Source organism: Oryctolagus cuniculus, chromosome 15, assembly GCF_964237555.1.
Source record: "Oryctolagus cuniculus chromosome 15, mOryCun1.1, whole genome shotgun sequence".
Lineage (NCBI taxonomy): Eukaryota > Metazoa > Chordata > Mammalia > Lagomorpha > Leporidae > Oryctolagus > Oryctolagus cuniculus.
Window position 1 is genome coordinate 8707078 of NC_091446.1, and position 22631 is coordinate 8729708.

General features: G+C 52.6%; 1 protein-coding gene across 2 annotated transcripts in view; it reads right to left on the reverse strand.

The window, feature by feature from the left end:
* Positions 1 to 658: 658 nt before the first annotated feature.
* Positions 659 to 22631, reverse strand: part of BTBD16 (BTB domain containing 16) — a 49211-nt gene continuing 27238 nt past the window's right edge. Inside the window, exons 11-16 of one of the 2 annotated variants that reach the window (XM_008270613.3) lie at positions 9064 to 9155; positions 7673 to 7755; positions 6124 to 6201; positions 4600 to 4698; positions 2088 to 2276; positions 659 to 802 (exon numbers count right to left, since the gene is read on the reverse strand). In XM_008270613.3, coding sequence (XP_008268835.2) covers positions 734 to 802; positions 2088 to 2276; positions 4600 to 4698; positions 6124 to 6201; positions 7673 to 7755; positions 9064 to 9155 — 610 coding nt within the window. In that variant the 3' untranslated portion in view covers positions 659 to 733. The remainder of the gene's footprint in view (positions 803 to 2087; positions 2277 to 4599; positions 4699 to 6123; positions 6202 to 7672; positions 7756 to 9063; positions 9156 to 22631) is intronic. The other variant, XM_051824318.2, reaches the window with a different exon arrangement.

Below are 22631 nucleotides of genomic sequence, written 5' to 3' on the forward strand. Positions count from 1 at the left end.
TGCTCTCTCGGGTTTCAATCTGGGTTCAGTTATGTGGGTGTGTTCATCCAGATTCTCCCTGTTGGTTTTCCCTTTTGCCAATGTCACATTACTGTATGATTTATCTGGGTTGCTGGCCCTTTGGTTTTGTGCCTGTCCTGGCTCACCTGGTCCCTGCCCTGCAGGGCTGGGATGGACCACTGAGGGCGTGGTTTCCAGCCGTCTGCCAGCTCATGAAAACCCTGTATGTCAGGACAAGCCTGGGCGGCAACCATCGCCGCAGGGCTTCCACACAGAAGGCTATAATACAGAGAACGGGCTAGGCAGATGCAGTGCCACCCAAGAAGTCACACGGGAGAGACACACAGGCAGGGGAGAGGAAGGCGGTATCAGACCCTCAAAACCGCCAGGGACAGCTGTCAGGTGCGGTGCTCTGTGGCGGGCAGAACTAGGACACAAGGGAAGTACTTGATGCCCCCAGTTGGAGTTTGGTGTTGTGCAGGTGCTCCCCTCTGCACCCAGAGCAGGCAAAAGGTTAGGGCTGGCCCCAGGGCAGTCTGCGGCCAGCAATGGAAGTGAACTTGCACTTACGCCCTTTGCATCCTCACCTGGTGGAAATGTGGGCCAAAGTTCTAAGGAGACCATCGCAGCCCAGGAAAGTCAGCGGAACACTTGAGTCCTCCCTTTAATGTCCTTTTATTTTCTTTGACGCAGCCCGGTGAGGGAAAGATCCCATAGATTCTTCTGGAAACTGTCAAGATACTGGGAAGATGAATGCAAAGCTTGCATAGATTGGGGTGCCCACGGTTTGGATTTTCAAGGTCTGAAACATGAAAAGAGACGGAGCAAGTGAGACCTCCAGGAGCAACATGGCTGCCCTAGCAGGGGAGGGGGAGCCTAATGCCGGAGGAAGCTGCTGGGTCTCCCATCTGGCTGCACCTCAGCACCACCTTAACATGAACTTCCAGGAGTTGAGGTATAACTTAGATGCGGTCAAGGGCACAGGTCTTAAAGGTACAGCCGGACGACCTCTCACACGGAAGCTAACCTGACAGTTCAGCCCTTTGGACATCATGTTCCCTCAATATCCCAGCTTCCCCTCCCCCACCAAAGGCAATTTGTATTCTGATTTCCAACCTCTATTTCCAGGAAAATAACCTGGAAAATTAAAAAAAAATATATTGATGCCCCAGTGCTTACACATGGCATCCTGGGTGGTGCCTTGGCCAGGGAGTGAATCTCCTCCCAGGGGACCCCACTGTGCTGTGGCTCATGGCACAGCCCCATTCCCTGCAGGGCAGCCCCCAGACCTTCTTGAATTCACAGCCCCCCCTGTGCCTCTGAGGCTCTCAGGCGATTTCTAGATTGTGGCCATCAGAAGCCAGGTCAAGTGCTGATTCACGTGGATGCTGGCACCGCCCACTGAGGTGGCCAGGCTCAATCTTCCTAGGAAGAGCCAGAGTGACGCAGGCACCCCAGGCCCTGCGATTGGCAGGGGGTGGTGGGCTGTGCACGGGCCCAGGTGACACGGAGATGGCAGATGCATTCCCCTAAGCCCCCCCCCCCCTTTTTTTTTGACAGGCAGAGTGGACAGTGAGAGAGAGAGAGACAGAGAGAAAGGTCTTCCTTTTGCTGTTGGTTCACCCTCCAATGGCCACAGCGGCCGGCGCACCGCGCTGATCCGATGGCAGGAACCAGGTACTTATCCTGGTCTCCCATGGGGTGCAGGGCCCAAGGACTTGGGCCATCCTCCACTGCACTCCCTGGCCACAGCAGAGAGCTGGCCTGGAAGAAGGGCAACCAGGACAGAATCCAGTGCCCCGACCGGGACTAGAACCCAGTGTGCCGGCGCCGCTAGGCAGAGGATTAGCCTAGTGAGCTGCGACGCCGGCCTCCCCTAAGCCCTTTAACATTTATGAAATGGATTGGCTGTGGCCCCAAACCAGCAGAGTCATCAGTACGGTTGCAAGCTTTTCATTACAGAAACTTCCTCTGTGGCTTCGTCGTTTCCCATGTGAGCACGCTTCTCCTGTGGATCACTGTGGATTTGAAGTCAGTGAGAGAAAGAGCACCCAGAGATAAAAAAGGAAAGACAAAGCTCCACTCACGTGGCTCTTGCAGGACGGCTTGGAGAAGCCAAACTTCTGCGTGATCTGGTTTGTCCTGAACTCCTGCCACTTGCCGTCCACCAGGGTCTGCGCTCTGATCTCATACTTCACCAGACGCTCCGCCCGCAGGCTGACCGGGCTGTACTCTAAGACCGTAGAGGACAGCCCGAGGTCTGTGTGCCTTATTCTCTGTGAAGACAATGATCCAAGTCAGGCGCCTGGGACTGGGGCGGCCAGAGCTGGTGAAATCTGGTTCTTGGCTCTTTTTTTTTTAATTAATTAATTTATTTTATTTGAAAGTCAGAGTTACACACAGAGAGAAGGAGAGGCAGACAGAGAGAGAGAGAGAGAGAGAGAGAGAGGTCTTCCATCTGCTGGTTCACTCCCCAAGTGGCTGCAATGGCTGGAGCTGCTCTGATCTGAAGCCAGGAGCCAGGAGCTTCCTCTGGGTCTTCCACCCACGTCGGGTGCAGGAGCCCAAGGACTTGGGCCACCTTTGACTACTTTCCCAGGCCACAGCAGAGAGCTGGATGAGAAGTGGGGCAGCCAGGACTCGAACCTGCGCCCATATGGGATGCGGGCACTGCAGGCGGAGGCTTTACCCGCTATGCCGCAGCGCCGGCCCCACCTGGCTCTTACCTTCCCCCTGTAGCCCGTGTGCGGGCAGCACAAGGCATTCCCCAAGAGTGCACTACACAAACCGCTGGCCAGTGAATGGGAGTTTGGCCAACCCAGAACAACGTCACCAGCTCACGCTTCACTTGCTGGGGTTAAGACACCAACAGGGGGATAGGCGTTTGGCGCGGAGGCTAAGCCACCCCTTAGGATACCTGCATTCCCCATCAAAGTGCTTGGGTGAGAGTCCTGGCTCCACATCCCATACAGCTTCCTGCTCACGTGCACCTGGGGGAAAGCAGCTGATGGCTCCAGTGAGTGAGTCCCTGCCGCCAACAAGGGAAACCTGGACTGAGTTCCTGGTTCCAGCTTCAGCCCCAGTAAGGGACCATTGTGTGCATTTGGGGAGTGAAGCAGCAGATACGCGCTTTCTGTCTCTCTCCCACATCCCACTTTTATAGACAGATATATAGATCGACTGGTTTTAAACATCAACATTTGTATGTGATGTATTCATCGGGACATTCCAGCTGGTGCTGTGACGTAACTAATCTCTTTCATCTGGTAAAATCCATGCATTGAGAAATGCCTGAGTCACGGCACACCATGAGCTCAGGCCCCAGGAAGAGGCGTGCCCTGCTCCAGGGCACACAGGGAGGGACGGCCAAAGCTGGGATTAAACTCAGGCCTTTCCATGTGTGTGTTCAGTCATCAACTCTTCCACACAGGGACTTAAAGCTCCACTTTGTTCCAGGCACTGTGCTTGGCAGTGGTAATAAAAGCATTAACAAGATATGCCACGTTGGGGCTGGTGCCATGGCATGGTAGGTTAAGCCTCCATCTGCAGTGCTGGCATCTCATATGGGCGCCAGTTCAAGTCCTGGCTGCTCCACTTCAATGGATCTCCTTGCTAATGGCCTGGGAGGGTGGTGGAAGATGGCCCAAGTGCTTGGATCCCTGCACCTACATGGGGGGCCCAGAAGAAACTCCAGGTCCCTGGCTTCGGATTGGCCCAGCTCTGGCTGTTGAGGGCATTTGGAGAGTAACCAGTGGATAGAAGATCTCCCTCTTTCTCTCTCTTCCTCGCTCTGTAACTCTGCCTCTCAAATAAATAAGTAAACCTTAAAAAAAAAAAAAAGCTATGGTAGTTTAGGGAAGAGAGACATAGAAGCAAGTCCTAAGTAGAACAAGGGGGTCCTTCATCATAGCTGTCTATCATCATCAGCATCATCATCACTAGGGCATATATAGTGCTTTAGGCGTCAGGTCTTGTACCAGGCCCTTTGCACAAAGTCACACATTTAATATCTACAGCAGGCTGTGAGGTAGGTCCCATCGCCTTCCCCATGTACAGGCGGGGAACCAGATAAAAGGCAGACTTGCTATGGCCACACAGCTCTCCAAGCAACGTGACTGCAATGCTGCTTTCAACACGACCTTCTCCTGCCTTTCCTAAAAGTCAAGCAGGAGCAGCGAGCCCAGGGCCTCCACCATCCTGCCTTCCCAGCATCCTACCCCTGCCCTGCTGTGCCACCCTAAACGAGGTCATTCCCTCTCCCGCTGTAGGCACCACCTCTGACGTCCGTAGAAGCATGATCACCAGCAAAGCATCCCTGTCTTCTACAGCCCCAAATGTGGGGAGCGAGGCCCAGAATTGAGCCCCCGCTTTACCAGTGGCAGCCACGTAAGTGTGACGATACTGTTTTGAGAAGCTCACCTGTTAAATGGGCCAACAATACCTCCTTCCTAAGGTTGTTGCAAAATCAACTGACATGACGTATTTGAGTATGATTAACACCGGGCTCGCACACAGTCCACAGCCATGGTTAATTAGTGATGAATCAGTAATTACAAATTTGATATGAATTGGCTCAAACATCCGCTCTATCATTCTTACCTGCATATAAAAACTGTAAGCGTTAGTAGCATGTCTGAATCCCTTTAACTCAAAGAAGAATCCATACACAGCTATCGTTTTTGACTGAGTTGTGTACTGCTACGTTGGGAAAGAAAAACAACAGAGTGAGGGCTGAGGTCCCAGTAGTCAGTGGCGAGAGCGCTGAGCAAAGCAAATTCCAGTGACAACAAAAGGGACTCCTTTGACAACTGATTTGAAAGCGGAAATGCAATAGCAGTTGAGCCTAGGAAGGTGGGAGAAGCCAAACTGTCGTGACTCCACCCATCTTGGGCAGGTGAGTAGTAAGCAGTTGCTGCCACTAATGGTTGATAGAGCTGGCAGGCATTCACAGGAAGCAGTCCTTGCTGAGCCGTGACAACATTATTTACTCCGCATGTGCCTCGGTGAGGAGAAGCAAGAGCTGGGCGTGCTCTTGGCTGACCTGTGCTCTGACAACCTTGAGATAAAGTGTTTTGTGTCCACTTGATGGGCCTGAGACACTCCATGCTTATGGTACTGGCAAGGAGCCCCACAGGGCCAGCACTGTGGAAAGCCAATGAAGCCACCTGAGACCCTGGCATCCCATAAGAATGCTGGTTCTAGTCCCAGCTGCTCCACTTCCAATCCAGCTCTCTGCTGTGGCCTGGGAACGCAGTGGAAGATGGCTCAAGCGCTTGGGCCCCTGCACCCACATGGGAGACCCGGATGAGTTATTAGGTTCCTGGCTTCAGCCTGACCCAGCCCTGGTTGGTGCATCCTTTGGGAAGTGAACCAGTCTCTGGAAGATCTCTCTGTCTCTCCCTGTCTCTCTCTCTTGCTCTGCCTTTCAAGATAAATAAATAAATCTTAAAACTAAAAGAAGTCCTGGCTCTGCAGTCTACACTGTCTGCTTCAGCCAGGCCTCATCCGAGGGGACTCTGACTGTAGACGAAGCCCCGAGTCCCTTCAACACGAGTTTTTTGAGATGACTCCTGGGTGCCTTTAAAAATACTGGAGGAGAGCCACAGTTTTTTGGCGAATTGTGCCTATCAGAGGGAGCCCAAGACAGCACAGACTCTCCCGGTGACTGACTTGATCCATGGATGCCTCATTTTTGGAGGTTTCAGATTAGCCACCCAGAATGAGCTGCCTTTGCAACCTTGAACGAGGACTTGGGGTGGAGGCTCCTGGACACTGTTGGCAGCTGCCGACGTTTGCAGGGACGGGATGACCAAGCCATCCCATTTCCCCGCCCTCTGCTCGTTCTGGAATGCACAGTCCTGCATCTCTGGGAAACTCTGCCATCCCAGGAAAACTGGGATACCTGGCCATCCTAGTGGGGAAATTTGGGACACACATGTGAGTGCTGTGCAGGGTGTCCCAGGCCTCCGTCTTTGGGTTTCATTTCCATGGAGCAGGTGAGTGCTCAGGAGAGACACTCACAATTCCTTTTCACCTTTGACCTGCCTACCGGGCATCAGAAGTGATCCTGGGTTGTTCTAGAGAGGTCCCTAACCCAGCATGGGAGGTAAGTTCTTTCCGTACCTGGTTAAGGTGCAGCCCGAATCTCACAGCCTGGGTGTCCAGGTCCCTCAGGTGGGCCATGTCACCCCCGCTCTCCAGCTGAAAGGGGGATAACACACACAGTTCCGGCAGCCCGGCCATGAAAGGTGACTTCTCACCAGGGGCCTGTCAGACCCTGAATCCCCACACCTCCCTGTGCTCCGGAGTTCCAGAGGGGCCCCACACGCAGCCACACTTCCACTCCACCAGCATTATTGCAAACCTACTATGTGTCAGTAGGCTTACTGTGCGCTCAATGCTTTCAGAGAACACAGAGAGCAGAAAAGACAAATGCTCAAGCAGTCTCACTAGGGAAATAACAGGTGCGCATCGGTAGCCCGAGCGTGAGGATGACCATGGTCACAGAGACAAGAGCAGGTGTGGCCCTGCAGGCAGGCTCCACGTGAGGGCTGGGCACAGGAGGAGTGGAATTCAGGGGATGACATTGTGGGTGGGCAACGGAAGGAGGGGGCAGGGTCAGAGGACACAGACGGGGGGTGGGAGGCTTCCCGAGGTGTCAGCCCAGGGACTGTCCCCTGTGCCGCTCCCCTGTGAGCACATGGTTCTGAGTTTTGTCCTGGAGAAGCACCACTCCGTGGACACATTATCCACCACACAGAGAGCGCTGGGCACTGTGGTTGGTGGAATACAATAGGTATTTGTGAGGCTGAGTTGAATTGTAACTAGTGACTCATGCGTGTTCAGAGCTCAAACACTGCTCTATTTCATCTCTAAAAATGCAAGTTTGGAAACACACAAGAAACACAACGGTCAGGACAGACAATTCACAAAGGGGGAGAGGCTGCATGGAAAAAGATTCGTAGTCGCTGGTAATGAAGGGAGCGAATGTTCTGCATTGCTGAGCCTCATTTATCACTTGGGAGAAGAAAAATTTGGTCCCAATATTTATTAATGTAGATCAAGAACTAAAATGCACATTGCTTTCTGTGCCAGGGTTTCTATTTTGAAAATCTCCTCTAAGAAAATAATTCGAACAACAGTAAAAATCAATCATTATGTGCAAATATGTTCTCTTTACTATCATTTACAACAGTAAATGATTAGAAACACTGCAAATTTTTTACAACAAAGGAGTCACACAGGGTAGCATTGCTCTCGGCAAATTCTCTTGGTGGAAGAGTTTAGAGCCATTAGGAGAAGTGCATTTGATTGCGTGTCTTACGTGTTTACAAAAGGACCAAGAGGCAATAAATACTGGGAGACATTAACAGTGGTTGGCAAAGGGTATTTCCTCTCCTTCGACTTCTCTGCATTTTGAAAATGCTCTGTAATAAATTCTTGTTACATTTGTGTTGGTCTGGAGAGGATGCGACGGCTGCTCCCCACACCATCTAGGTCATCATGACAGGTGCCCGAAGCACTTGGGCCTCCCTACTCCTGCCCTTCCTTGCTCCCCCTGGTGGAGGATCCACATACATCCTGAACCTCAAAGGCCAAATCTAGGTCCAGAAAAGGCAAAGGCAGAGAGGCAGGGACGGAGAGTGAGGTCCTTGCTTGGCGGGCGGCTCACCGCTTGGTAGTGGCTGGCCATAATGCGCATCAGCCAGGACTCCGGGAAGAAGTTGAGGTGCCTTAACATTTCCAGATCCTCGCCTGGAAGAGAACGAGGGGCATACGTTACAGGTGCCTTCATAGCAGAACCTCAAAAGCCTCACTCACAGAAAGAGAAAGAAGTCAGGCACCGAAGGAAGACAGAAAGCACCCAGGACTTGTTAAAGGCTGAGAAAAGGAATAAAAGGTTGAGAAAATGGGAATAAAACATCTTGGAGTCGCACGATTGTGTTTATGGTCAATTACTTGTAGTCTCCAAATTAATCCCCTGTTAGCTATTATGCAAATAAAGTTTCCGAGGAATGATGAACACACTCCAAATCGGATGCAGCATCAGCTTCAGGGGGAGATGTTCTGTGTTACTCTCAGATACTAATGTGTTGAAGGTTAACATCTTACTTTGAAAGAAATATATTCCCAGCAATCCTGCAGGAAGATACTGCCGCCTGTGCAGCCTGGAGATATTGCTGACACCGAGCCATTGGTAGCCCTCCAAGGTCAGCCACAACCTCACAAGGCTGCTCCTGTCTCACAATACCACCCAAAAATGTCTCCAAGGTAGGAAGACGTTTGTGGATCAGCCCTTTAGTTTTCTTCCTATGCCTTTCCCTAGGTCTTCCCTCCCAGGGCCCCAAGAACTCTCAAACTGACCCATCAGCTACAAGCCTTCACAGCCCCCTCGGCTGCAATCCTTCCAGGCAAGGGTGCTCTGAGGCAGATAATCCCCAAGAAGCAGCTTGGGCAAAACTCCCCGGATCCGTCAGCCACCCCTGTGACTTAGAGCTACTTATTGTACGTGGGCAGCTGGAAACAGCTTTGCAAAAGTTCTCAGAGCTCCTTTCAAAGGAAAAGGTCTTGCTGGGTGCCTGCTGGACCGCAGAGAGCATCTTCCCCAATGCTTCCCTCTCCTTTCCCCATCACAGTCTCTCCCCTGTGCCCAGAGCTTGCGGTTAAGGGAGCACAAGCCTGGGTCTGGAGCACTGATCTGGAATTTTCTCCCGAATCACAAAATAAGCCACCTAGAGGGGAATACCAAATCATGGGGCAAGGCACAAAATCCGATGGCCATAAAACAGCCCTTGGCAGCTGAGGACGGCGTCCCAAGGGATACACCTCTTCTAGCCATCACTGTAAGTCAGGAAAGCACCGGCCAGCCCCGTGGAACAAGGGGAACCGAGAAGAACTGGTTAAGGGACTTGCCCAATGTCACACTGCTTGGAAGTGACCACATCGCATTCCTTTGGAAATGTCTGCCGCAGCTTCCCTGGGAGTGGCTGGGGGATGGGGGTTGGAGGTTGGGGCAGGTCCCCTACAGCTTTCTGGGGACCCCTCACACGGGCTGGCACTCACCGCTGGTGATGTTGTGCAGACGCAAGCAGAGGAAGAGCGGCATCAAGCTCTGTCCTGCGTCCTGTTCCAGAAAGCAACACTTCTTGGGGAAGCTGAGCAAAAGCACAAAGCATAAAAGGCCTTCAGAAAACAGCTTTCGGGAGTGAGCTGGGGCTCGTGGGAGCCGTGCCACGGAGACCAGGGGTTTCAGCACGCAGGGTGGGCTTGCTGTGTGCAAGCAGGGGGGCTTAGATACCATTTGTGAAGCTGAACCCCAGGAGCTGTCATGGGACAAGTGGGTTTTGTGCAGTGTCTACCTACCACTGGATCATGCACGTAGCTGGTCCCCAACCAGCGTGTATGAAGTGGTGACGGGAACGCATCGAGGATTTCATACACATTGCTCACCTGATCTCACCAACTTTCTGTGGGACAGACAGGGCAAGCCTCATCAGCTCCCTTTCACAGATGAAAAACCGAGGTTCGGGCAGGACTCGAAACCAGGACTTCTGAATCTTCCTCTACACATACGTACTTATCAAAAGATAGGTGACCAAACCCAGGACTTCCGAAGTGCTTTCTGGCAGAATTACAGAGAAAGGAAGCAGACGTGTGGGCATCTACATTCAGCAGCTGGTTTCACCTCGGTCCTGCTGCCGTCACTGCTGGTTCTGAATGCCAGCTGTTTCCACACAGGGCAGAAGGTCAGGGTCAACTTCAGAAGGGCAGATTCCCCTCGAGAAGTTGTGCACACAGACACACATCCACCCCTGTGTTGAAGTCATTTGCTTCAAAAAATGGTCATTTTTCACCAGTGGGGACACTAAAGGGTGCCATGTCTACATCTCCTTGGAAATGCCAAGTCATTCCCTGTCGCTCCCCGTCTTCATGGGGGAACGACACAGGACCCTGCGCTGTTCTTTCGTCTGCTCGGCCCTCCCCGGGTTTGCTGCTGGTTCTTCCCGGGTTGGCTACTATCCCTTCCACCTCCGTGGAAGGGCAGTTCCCCCTGGCCGCATTCCCCACTTCCGCAGGGGAGCGGCACACCGCCGGCCAGCTTTCTCGGGGGCTGCACGGGTTCCCTTAGATGTTCCCCATAGATGTTCCTGGTGCATGCCGTCTCTCTCCTCCTTTATAGTCCTCCTCCGCCAATCCTAACTCGGCTGCCCACACGCCGAGTACGCTGCTCTCCTCCAATCAGGAGCAAGTCCTACAGTTTATTAGTTGAACTGGAGGCAGCTGGGTAGAAGCTGTTTTCTCCTCTCCCAGCGCCATATTGTAGGAGAGCAGATGCATAGAATAAGTCTTAATTCCAGTAACAGTCTAGTCCGAGCTGCTCCCCACAGAGGAGAGCAGATGCATAGAATAAGTCTTAATTCCAGTAACTCAGTCTAGTCCGAGCTGCTCCCCACAATTCCCCAAGGCAGATCCTGTGTGAGATCGGCCAAGGGCACCTGTAGATTGTTGCTCCATGAGCCCAAGGTGACGTCCAGGTCATATCCTGTCCTGGCTGGCCCAAAGGCACCATGGGCCCTGTGGCCTGCCTCTGAGAGATGCCTACCAGCCAGCCTGGGACCACTCATCATCGTGACATCTGGGCATTCCCAAGGCTCTCCAAGTCAGGGGTCCCGGTGGATGGGTCTAGGGAAGCTGAGGAATTGTGGAAGGGGAGAGGAGCACAAGGTCAAGTGTGTTCGGATACAGTTTGACAGCTGTTTGTAGAATTGGAGGAGGACAGATGAGGCAGTGCTTTCCCGAGGGCAGAGCTGGAACCAGGGCAGCTGGGGCTGGCATGGGCCAGACCAGTGCTCCAAGAACACTGGTCCCTGTGGGCTTCCTTTCCACAGAACAATCTGGAAGGCACCTCCTTCCTGCCTTTCTCCATCTAATGAAGGGGCATCATGGCGGCAGCAGGTGCCAAGGCGGGAAGCAGAGGCCAAGCTGATGCAGGCATCCCCAGCCTCACCAGGTAATCTGGCAAAGGAGCCCGTGCCTGTGGCCCACTGCTTCCCTGAGTAGTCGGCACCTGCTGCAGCTACCGCTTAAACACGGTCAGTTTCAGCCACAGAAGAGGCGGGAAGGACAGGTCTAGAGGGAAGCATTTCCCCTCCCCCCCAGAAGCCGCCTGGCACCCAGGCTGCTGCTTTGCATGGAGTAGGAGGGCAGCTGGGGGAACAGGAGGGCCCAAGGCCCTGAGGGGGTTGCAGACGCAGAGGCCCCCAGCCAGGACCTCTCTGGACCGATCTGGGAACAGATGGTTGGAGTTCACGACCCTGGGGGGAAGTGCTGAGATGCCGCCCAGGGTGGCTGACATGGAGAGGTCATGTTTATCGCCCACACAAGCTGGGCCCTGGAGCCAGGCATCCCGCAGTCACGTGACGGAGCCTGTCTGAGCTTCACCCTCCTGTGTCAGGTGGGGACGAGAGCCCGCATGCCTCCTGGGGGTCGTCAGTGGAATCAGAAGGTGGATCTCAGCAAGTGGTAGGTACAACTGTGCACCCAGTGAGCCCACCCACAGGGCCTGCGAGTGCCACCCCCAGCCGATCTCCCCCAAGTGCCTTGCACCCACACGAGCCTGCCTGGTGCCCAGCACCGTCCCAGGTGGTGTTCACCACCATCGCTACCCTCTACCTCACCCAGGCCATACGCCACCCCAGAGGGAGAATACGGTGTCCTCAGCTTCTGGCCTGAAAATCCCACTCCCTGGAAGCCATCGTGAGAACCTTGCTCCTGGCGCACAGTGTGGTCCAGCATTCAATGCCGGCCTCCCCAGCCCAGCCCAGCCCAGAGACCTCCCTGCAGCTGGCTCCGTCCCCAACGCCTGTAACAACTGGGACTGGGCCAGCCCAGGCTGGGAGCCAGGAACTCCATCGGAGTCTCCTGCGTGGGTGGCAGGGACCTGACTGCTTGGGCCATCACTGCTGCCCCCAGCGTGTATATCAGACAGAAGCTGGAATTGGGAGAAGAGCAGAGTGTTGAACCCAGGCACTCTGTTACTGGATGCGGGCATTCCAATTGGCATCTGTGCCGAACGCCCGCCCCATATATTACATTTCAAGGTAAACTTTGAAAAAAATACACACCTGGGGGAGATCAGAGTGAGAAGGGCACGAAGCTGTTTTCGAGATGTAAGTCAGTGCAGAGGACTAGACAACTCTTTCGGTCAGAGAGCTGGAAAAATGGTCCTCTTGGCTCTCAGCCCCAAAGTACAGTAAATAAGACAACAATTCCTGCTGCCAGCATCACATGGTTCCCTCCTGAACGTCACGCCGTTCAGTTGTTCCTGCCGTCGGTTGTACGTGCCCCTCCTGGGAGGCAGAGCTGAGCCCAGAGCAGTCTTGATAAATGGGTGGGTTTCCCTCCAGGCGTGTTGCCTGAAGTCTAACAGGCAGGACACGCCGGAGTGGGGCTCAGACCCAGGACGGACCCCTTCTGCTGTGTTACACAGTCACTGCTTGTCCCTACTTCCCAGATGGAAGAAGGGAATATGCGTCTGCCGTGCTGATCGCGGGTCCTCAGCGTCGGGCGCTTAGCTTGTGATTTGTTGGGAGAATTGACTGGGTGAATGATGTGGTCCCTGACCATTCTCTGGCTCCACTCCCACCATCCCACCCCTGCATTCACCCACAATTTATCTTGGAGGAGTAGTGCCAGCCCAGGTGCACAGGCTCGCACACTCTGGTGTACACACAGGATACTCCAGGCCCATATCCCACACCCGTGTGGTCTTGTCTGCAGTCGCCAGCTCATTTGTCAGGCCAAGCCCTAGCAGTCATTCATCCAAAGTCATCCATCAGTGTCATCCAACCCAATGCATCTGTATCTGGCTGTCAAGACGGTCCTGACCATTGCCAAGAAGGAAAACCAGGCAGAACCTCCAGAATCTTGTGTCGTGATCACCGCAGGTGCCCACTTCAAGGACCTCCCGCATCCAGACTCCTTCACTTCTTCCAGTCCCCCGTGTTTATGGTGGAAGATGTGCTTTGTGGCTTCTCAATAGGTCCAGGAATCCGCGAAGCCACATGGTGGAAAGTAAAACGTTGGTAAGGACTAGAAATCAATAATACATACAGCCCTTGAGAACGAGACAGATTCCGGCTCCAGAGAGGCGAGCCGGAGGGAGGAAGTGGTGAGCAGAGCAAGAGAAGACACGGACGAGGCAAGATGCACGCCAGCAAGGTCAGGAGAAATCCCCTGTCCCGGATGACACCCACCTCTCTGCACAGGGCTCGGCAGAGAGAACAATCTAACAGCGCCAATGCCATGAGTCACGGGGTATTTCAAAACACATGTTCTGGTAAAGCGATTGACATTGTCACACCAGCAGTGCCAGGTTTCACGCTCGCTCTGTGGCTGCCTCTGCAAATGCCATTCATGAATCACAAGAGGCACATGGGGATGCCAATCACAGAGCGCTTCCTTGGAGAAATCAGGGGGCTCTGGACCCCTGAGGTGCAGGGTAGGCAGGGTGCCTGTCCTCCTAAGTTCTCCTAGGTGGTTTCCCAGGGTGGGTGGGAAGGGGCTACGGGAGGTACTGCTGTGCTGTCAGCCCAGTCCCATCCACACAGCCACACGTGTTCCGTTCTTTCTTCCAAGAGAAGCTAACAGGAGGACTCCACACAGTATGCAGGGGAGATCGGGGCAGGCCTCCTGGAGGCGGCGTTGGCCAGCTCTGTGAAGTTTGGGTCAAATCGGCTAGGGCCTGGTAAGAAGAGACCCAGCGGGACAGCACAGGAGATTCTAGAGTTGAGCTCATGTGGGAATTGGCTTCGCTGGCCACTCTCAATGACCTCCTTCCAACAAGGTTGCCAAGTTCATTGCCAGAACCCACCCACGCAGTGTCTGAGAGGGGCCAGTGTAGGGAGGAATAAGTCAGGGAGGGACCTGGATTCCAAGTCTGCTGTGGTTGGGCCTCAACCCTGAGTCAGCAGGCCCAGAAGAACCATCTCAACCCAGTCACAGCTCCATGTGAGTGTAGCACACGCCGTCCCGCCTCACTGCCCATCAAGGTCAAGGCCATGCCCAGCAGGACTGGAAGCAGCCAGTGCTCTTTGCACTTCTTGCAAGCTCTCATTCTGGGGGAAGCCTTGAGGGCTCTGCAAACAAGAACTTGTTTCCATTTAACACCAAACAGCTGATCAGAGAGTCACCTGTGTTCCTCCCGGCACAGACGTTTTCCGAGTTGCAGGCACCATTAAAGAACATTCACGCAACATTCACTCATTACTTAGTGACTCGCCGTTACGAGCTGGGCACTGGGAGCACAGGACGCACGGTGCAGGTGCAGCCAGGGTGGCAGGACCATCGAGCTCTCCAGCAAGATGGCATTTTTTTTAAAGATTTATTTTATTTATTTGAAAGACAGAATTACAGAGAGAGGTAGAGACAGAGAGAGAGAGGTCTTTCATCTGCTGGTTCACTCCCAAATTGGCCGCAACAGCTGGAGCCATGCCAATCTGAACCCAGGAGCCAGGTGCTTCTTCCTGGTCTCCCACACGCGTGCAGGGGCCCAAGGACTTGGCCCATCTTCTACTGCTTTCCCAGGCCACAGCAGAGCTGGATTGGAAGTGGAGCAGCCGGGACTAGAACCAGCGCCCATATGGGATGCCAGCACTTGCAGGTCAGGGCTTTAACCCACTGCACCACAATGCCGGCCCCAAGATGGCATTTTTTAAACCCTACAGCTCTGGGCTCTTGATAAGTGAGGCGATCTATCTGAAGTCTCCATAACTAAGGCAAAACTAAAATCATCTGCCACAGATGCCATTTTTTATATAAATTACCAAGAATTCCCACTTGCAGTGGGCTGCCTCTCCCAGTGTCTCTTTTTCTCTCTCTAGCTGGCTAGACCAGATGGACGGGTGGGTCATCTTGCTGCCATCCTGTTTTGCAGCCATTCTCTCTGCCCCAGGTACATGGCGCCTCCAAATGACAGTCTGGTCTCCCCCTTTCCTCAGCCTTCAGTCCCACACCCCAACACCAGGTCAGGCCACCCCTGCCTGTGACCTGACACAGCTCACACAGTCAGTCACATGAGAGCAAAACTTGTGAGTACAGCCATAGGAAATTTACAGCCCTAAGTTAGAAAAGAAGGCAGCCTGGAAATCAATTATCTAATTATCAATGATCTAAGTGTCCATTTTCAGAAGTTAGAGAAAAGAACATCAAGTAATATGCAAAGTGCAAGCAAGAACACAGTACATTTAACAAAACATAAAAAGAAATCAGCAAAGCTGGAAGCTGTTTCTTTTAAAGGCCAAGAAACTCCTAACAAAGCTGATCAAAGGGAATTTTTGAAAACTACACAAATTACCAATACTGGGCATGACAAAGGATTATCACAACAAATTCTATAGCCATTAAAAAGGTAATAAATATTTACCAAGTGTGATAACATTCTAGGCCATAAAACACATCTCAGTAATTTAGAAGAATAAAATCATACAAAGTATTTTCTCTGATAATAATCCAATGAATTGGAAATCAACAGAAAGATATCTGGGAAAAGCCTCAGATAGGCAGAATACAAAGAACACAGTCAATTAAAACTCATGGGTCAAAGGAGAATTCAAAGACAAACTTAGAAAGAATTTTGAACTGAATGAAATTCAAGCGACAACATCATAAAATGTGTTAAAAGCAGCTGACGCAGTACGGAGAGGGGAATTCACAGCACCGAGCACTTGGGCCGTGAAAGAGGAAAATCTTACTCAGCGACCTGTCTCCAATTTATTACACTAGAAAAAGAAGAGAAAATTAAACACTTGACGAAATGCAACATCTATTCCTGAGCGACTCTCTCATCCAAACAGAAGCTAAAGGAACTCCTCAACTGATAAAGGTATCTGTGAAATACCTATAGTTAACCTCCTACTGTAGATTGAAACCAACTACTGAAAGATCGCACTCTCTCCCCCTATGATTACATGGCAAGAATGTCCACTCCCAACACTTCTATTCAACGTCGTACTGGACATTCTAGTCCATAAAATCAGGCAAGTTTTAAAAAAATACAGCATAGAAAGGAAGAAGTAAAACTGTCTTTATTCCCAAGTGATATGTAGTCCATGTAGAAAATCCTCAGTAATCTAAAAAACAGGTACTAGAATTATCAAGTGAATTTAGTAATGTAATAAAATAAAATCTCAATATACAAAAATCAATTGTATTTTTATATATTAGTAAAGAATACTCAGAAATCAAAGTTAAAATAACAACACCCCTTCCAATGGTGTCAAAAATAGGAAACATACTTTCTAGATGATGTTTAAGACTTACTATACAACATAGATGACAGGCTGGCGCTGCGGCTCACTAGGCTAATCCTCCAGCTGCAGCGCTGGCACTCTGGGTTCTAGTCCTGGTTGGGGCGCCAGATTCTATCCTAGTTGCTCCTCTTCCAGTCCAGCTCTCTGCTGTGGCCTGAGAAGGCAGTGGAGGATGGCCCAAGTGCTTGGGCCTTGCACCTGCATGGGAGACCAGGAGGAAGTACCTGGCTCCTGGCTTCGGATCGGCACAGTGCGCCGGCTGTAGCAGCCATCTGGGGGGTGAACCAACAGAAGGAAGACCTTTCTCTCTGTCTTTCTCTCTCTCTCACTGTCTAACTCTGCCTGTAAAAAAAAAAAAAATAGATGACAGGAATAAAGGGACCTAAATCAATGGAAACACATACCATATTCATGGATCAGAAGACTCAATCTTGTTAAGAGCCAGAACTCGAACAGGCACCCATATGGGATTCCGGCACCATAGGCCACAGCCTAACCCGCTGCACCATAGCACCAGCCCGTGGTTATTCCTTAAAAAGGTAAGCACACACCTGTAATGTTATCCCACCATTCACCTAGACAGATTTCTACGCATTTCTACTGCCTTTATTTATAATAGCCCTCTCAGTCCAATGTCTTATTTATAATAGCCCCAAACTCAGTCCAATGTCTTCCAAAAGATGAACAGAAAAATAAATGTTGGTAACCCACAAATACTGGCCCGCAATAACCAGAGCACACAACGAAACATGCAACAGCAGGGATGCATCTCAGAGTGAAAGAATCCAGACAGAAGCAGTCATACTCCACAATTCCATCGTAGAACATTCCACAAACGTGAACTATTCAGAGCAGCAGAGCCAGAGCTCAACTTCTTCACGCCCATGACACATCCGTTCTACTCCTAGGTTTCTACCCAGTAGGAGCACACAATTACAGGTACCAAAGGACACGCCCAAGATCGTGTGTGTGGGAGGCAGAATCCGTCTCCTGCAGGAGGGGAAGCCCGCCTCCCACAATATGGCGCTGATAAGGAGTAACCAGCCTTTACACAGCTGATTCATCTTGACTACTAGAAGCTGCAGGAGCCGATTCATCCTCTGATGGGAAGAGAACGGCATGCTGGACACGTGGACAGGCGGGGCACGGATGGGTGGAGAGGACTATAAAGGAGAAGAGAGACGGCATGGTGGTGTGGGTTGGTTGGAGAGTGCTTTGGAGAGTTCGCGGGGAAGTTCATTGCTTCGTTCTTTCTCATTTCTCTCTACTCATTCTTGCTTTGGGAGTTCGCTGTTTGCTCATTCTTACTTTACTATAGAAAAGACTTGTAAAAAAGGGAACAACAAGCGTCCGGTCCGGTGCGGCTCCTCTGCGTGCGGAGGAGCAGCAGTGTGCAGCAGCATTGCACCTGGTCGCCCCAAATGCTTCCAAACATTAGCTTAGGGAAGTTAATCTAAGTGTGCTTTATAAAGTTTATGGAAAATGAAAATGATGGGGAAGAAAGAGAGAGATGTTCCATCTGCTGGTTTACTCTCCAAATGCCCACAACACCTGGGCCTGAGCCAGGCCGAAGACAGAAGCCCAGGTCTCACATGTGAGTGGCAGGAGCCCAAGCACTTGGCCGTCATCTGTGCCTCCCAGGTGCCTTAGCAGAGAGCTCGGTCAGATGGCAGAGTCAGGACTCCAGCCAGACACACTGATGTCTCAAGAGACGGCTTAAGCTGCTGGATCACAATTCTGCCCCAGTGGAATTTAAAGATAAGTTTATTTAGGTGCAAAAAAAAAAAAAAAATCTGAAATCCATGCATACAAAAGGGGGGGTGTCTTCAAAAAGTTCATGGAAATGAATGCTATAAAGAAATTGCACCTGGATCTCAAAAAATAAATGTTGACACGAGAGTCAACTTGTGTTTTCATTTCATTTTCCCACTAACTTGTTGTTGTATTCCTGGACTGCTTAGAGGGGAAACTAGACATTCCGAAGTGTGTGGACCGTGGGATTCTGTTTACATAAAGTTCCGAGGAGGCGGGATGTGTCCATAGCAAAGGAAATCAGGACCTTGGTTGCCTTTGGGGAGGCAGTGACGGGGTAAGGCAGGCTTGTGCTGGTTACACTTCCTGAGACAGGTGCTGGTTTTACAGGCTGTCCATTTCATGGAGAGTCACTGAGCTGTGCACGTCAGGTTTGTGTACTTCCTGTATTTTGTGTTTTGCTCAAAAAATACACTTTTCAGGCAGTTTCAGATGTGCCTGCTTTGGGCCTTCGCCAGGTGCTGTAATTGCAGCTGAACTTCCCAGGCCCAGTGGGATGCGACGATGACTTTTCCCCCACGGATGAAGCCAACAGCTTTGCTTACAGTTCTTGTTTTGCCTACAAGATGTTATGTTTAATGCTGGACAGGATATTTGTTTTTCTAATACAACCGCAGCCAGGAAAGCAGGCTGCCAGGCTGGCTGTGGGTGTGCGCGTGTGTGTATGAGTGTACAAACGTGAATGTTGTACAAATGTGAGTGTTGTCTGTGTGCATCGGCAGGTGTATGTACATGTGTGTGCTCATGTGCCATGTTCTCTTCCTACATGATGTACTTGGAGATAAAAACAAGCTTAAAGATGTTCCAAAATAGCTGCCTACGCAGAGGAGTTTCCATCTGTGTCCTGGGCACACAGTACATGTTCAAGAAGGATTTGTTGAATGAATGAAAGATTGTAAAAAAAAAAAGTCAATGAATGAAAGAAAAGAGTGGTGCAGACAGCACTTGGTATGTGCATCTCCCAGAGCAGAAGGCCCGGGTTCAGGTCCCAGCTGCACCCCTGACCTCAGCTTCCTGCGAATAAGCCTGGGGAGCAGCAGGGGTGGCTCTCATACTTGGGTCCCCACCACCCACCTGGGAGACCCGAATGGAGCTCTGCGCTCTTGGCTTTGGCCTGGCCCAGCCCCAGCTGTTGTGGGTATTTGAGGAGTGAACCAGTGGGTGGGAGATCTCTGTCTGCCCCCTCTCTCTGCCTTTCAGATAAATAAATAAATAAGCAAAATAAGAGAAACGGAAAAGGGAGGGAAGAGAAGGCCTGGGCGCTCGTCTTCCCTTGCAGCGACTACCACGGCTGCAGCGTCCGTTGCTCAGGTGCGCCCCCTCCTGGTTTCCTTCCACTTACTGCCGCTCCTTTGACTCAGCTTCTGCTCTCAACAGCCCTTTGGGATGCTGGGCTGGCCAAGGCCACTCTCACACTGCAGCTCGGCCTCTTTCCTAGCGGCCAAGGGCGTGGGACATGCAACATTTGAGTGGCTTGTGCTTTGCCGCCACCTTATGGAAGTGCATCCTGTTTGGGAGGTTCCATGAGGTGGTGGCCTCAGGACGTCCACTCTGACCACTGCTCCCCACCCCTCCACCAGGAGACCACGTACGGATCTTCTGTTGCTTAAATGATTTCATTGGTGTCTGCAACTTAAAAAAAATCTCCGAATGGTCAACTTCTCCATCCCCATTCCTGAGCTCCTGCTCACCCCCATGGGGTCTGCCTCCCCGCCCCCATCACTGGTCCCCATCACTGGCCCCTGACACTTCTTAGATTAGTTCTCTTCAGCCTCACTGCATTTTGCAGCTCAACGGCCCTGGTGACCCAGTGGTGGCCTTTGTGGCCTAGGGGTCCCCACAGGCTCTCTTCACCCCTGCTGGGAGCTGCAGCGCCTCGTGGCTGGATTCCCCAGCCCTACAAGGCAGCAGCGATGAGGCCCCATGCTGCTCCTGGACAGCCCGCGGGGCCTCGGGAAGGGAAGGCAAACCCCAGGCACGGGGCCACCAGCACCTGACCAGGGCAGACGCCACTTGTCTGCGAGACCTTCCTCTCCCTGGGCCTGGACGGGAGCCTCGGGTCGCTCTCAGCACAGTGCACACCACAGGCACCGCCTGTCGCTAAACACGGGACGCTTGTCTGTGACCCTGGTTACCGTGAGTCACTGCGCTCTGAGTTCCGCGTCAGGACGTTAGACTCACTTCCCTGAGGATCAGGGCTGCACAGGGACGCTCGATGGCACCTGGCATTGAGTCAGCTGCTACCGGCCCAGCACGGTGCTGGGGATACGATGATGGAGAGACGATGGGCCTTCTCTGTAATCCGCTCGTGCTGGGCCTAGGGAGAAAGGCCACAGACACGACCCAAGGGGATCACAGGGGACCGCTGGGTCTGAGAGGCCCTTTGGGGGGGCTCCTGCCATGAGCAGATGGAGAAAGGAGGCAGAGCAGGCTGAGCAGGAGCAGTGAGGTCCCAGTGAAGGAGCTTGGGGACTCAGGACATGCATTTGGGAAGTAGAACCATGGACAAGGGCACACCTGACAGGTGCCACCAGCGTGAGACAGAGAGAGAGGAGAGGAATTCACCGGGCTCTAAGCCCGGGCCCACAGTTCTCCCTGTGAGCCGGGAGCCGTGGGCAGAGGTGCCTGGGCGGCTGTGGGGAAGAGAATCCCAACTCTTCACTCTTCCGTCTTCTCTCCCAGCCAGACCCAAAGGTCACCAGAGAGGGTGGGGGCAGAGGTGGGAAGCAGGGGTCTGGCAAGGAAGCGACTGAGCAGGTGCACAGGTGTCTGGAGCCAGCCTGCACTGCTGCCAGAGTCCTCGGGCCCTCATGGGAGGTGTTGGCACGGCTGTGCAGACCAAAGCAGTGAGAACACCGGAAACCAGCCAGGGTTCCAGACAGAAAACCCATGCAGGAGGTGGCTTGGGGACCATGTCATGTGGCAGTGTGGGATGTGGGCGTCAAGTTCAAGTCAAAGTAGACTCAGGAGGAACGTAGAGACTCTCTAATAGCAAGGGATGGATGCCCACACCGGGAGGGGGCTTCCAGTGTAGTGGGAAGTCCCCCGCTTTGGCCAAGGGGTCCACACACTGATTACCTCTGTCCCACGTGTCCCTCTCATGTTCAAAGCACAGCTCCAGGGACCAGCGCTGTGGTGTGGTGGGTGAAGTCACCGCCTGCAATGCTGGCATTCTATATGGGTGCCAGTTTGAGTTCCGCTGCTCCACTTCCAACCAGCGCCTCGCTAAGGGCCTGAGAAAGCATTGGAAGATGGTCCAAGTGCTTGGGCCCCTGCACCCACATAGGAGACCTGGATGAAGCTCCTGGCTCTTGGCTTTGGCCGTGCCCAGCCCTGGCCATTGTGGCTATTTGGGGAGTGAACCAGCAGATGGAAAATCAATCTCTCTCACCCCTCCCCCTCTCCATTTTCCTCTCTCCCTCCTTCCCTCCCTCCATCTCTCTCTCTCTCTGTAACTCTGCCTTTCAAATAAATAATTAATTTTTAAAGCATAGCCCCTGCAAACCCCCCATCTCTGACTCACGTCCTATCTCATGGTGCTAAGAGGCTCCCAGCCCGAGCGCTGAGCTGGCACCAAGCAGCAGCTTCTCCCGCTGTGCATGACTCACTGGAAAAAGTGCTTCATGGGCTATAAGAGGGTGCAGGGGGAGGAGGAGGAGCCTAAAACATTTGCTTTCAAAGCAAGTTGCAGAGAAAGTAAGCACAGGATGCCCCGTCCTGGCCCTGAGCACCGCTCTCCCCCAACAGTGAGACAGGGCAAGACGGGCCTTTTGGCTCATGTGGTGCAAAGATGTTCCAGGAAGGGATTCAAAACAGCACGCGTGAGACGTGGCTAAACAGCTCGGCCCAAGACCTGCTGATCTGCTAGCCCTCATGTGCCCAAGGAATGGGCATCGCCACTTCCCCGGGCTGCCAGGAAGCCCCCTCCCTGCCTGACGATGCGGGGGAGGCCCCCTATCTAGGACAGACCCTCAGAGGGCTGCCCGGAGCTGCCCGGCTCTGGGGCACACACTCCACAGCCAGCCCCTTGCAGGCAGAGCGGATCCTGCTAACACGGCCCCTTCTGATGGAACACTCGGAAAATAGTCCCAGGCAGAGGGGACACGGCCAGCGGGAAGCGGGGGTCCTACGGAGCAGCTTTAGGGGTCCTCAGTTAGCAATAACACTGAGGCCAGAGGCAGCCTCAGCATCTCTCTAAACCCATGCCCAGGGAGTGACTGCTGGGCCGAGAGGAGGGGGAGCAAGAGAGGAATCCCACCCACCCCTCCAGGAACGGGCAGCAGCGTCTAAGGGCTTTAGCAGTCCAGCCCCTGACCACCTGAACAGCATCTGACAAAATATTTCATTTCTGCCTCTGTTTGCTCGTCTGTAAAACAGGAAGAATAATACCAGCCCCTTTGCAATGAGATCACGAATAGAAAGTACTGACTGGAGAGACTGCACTTAGTGACACGTATTCACGTGGCGCCTACTGTTTTACAGCAAATGCAGCGGTAGCTTTTCCCTTCG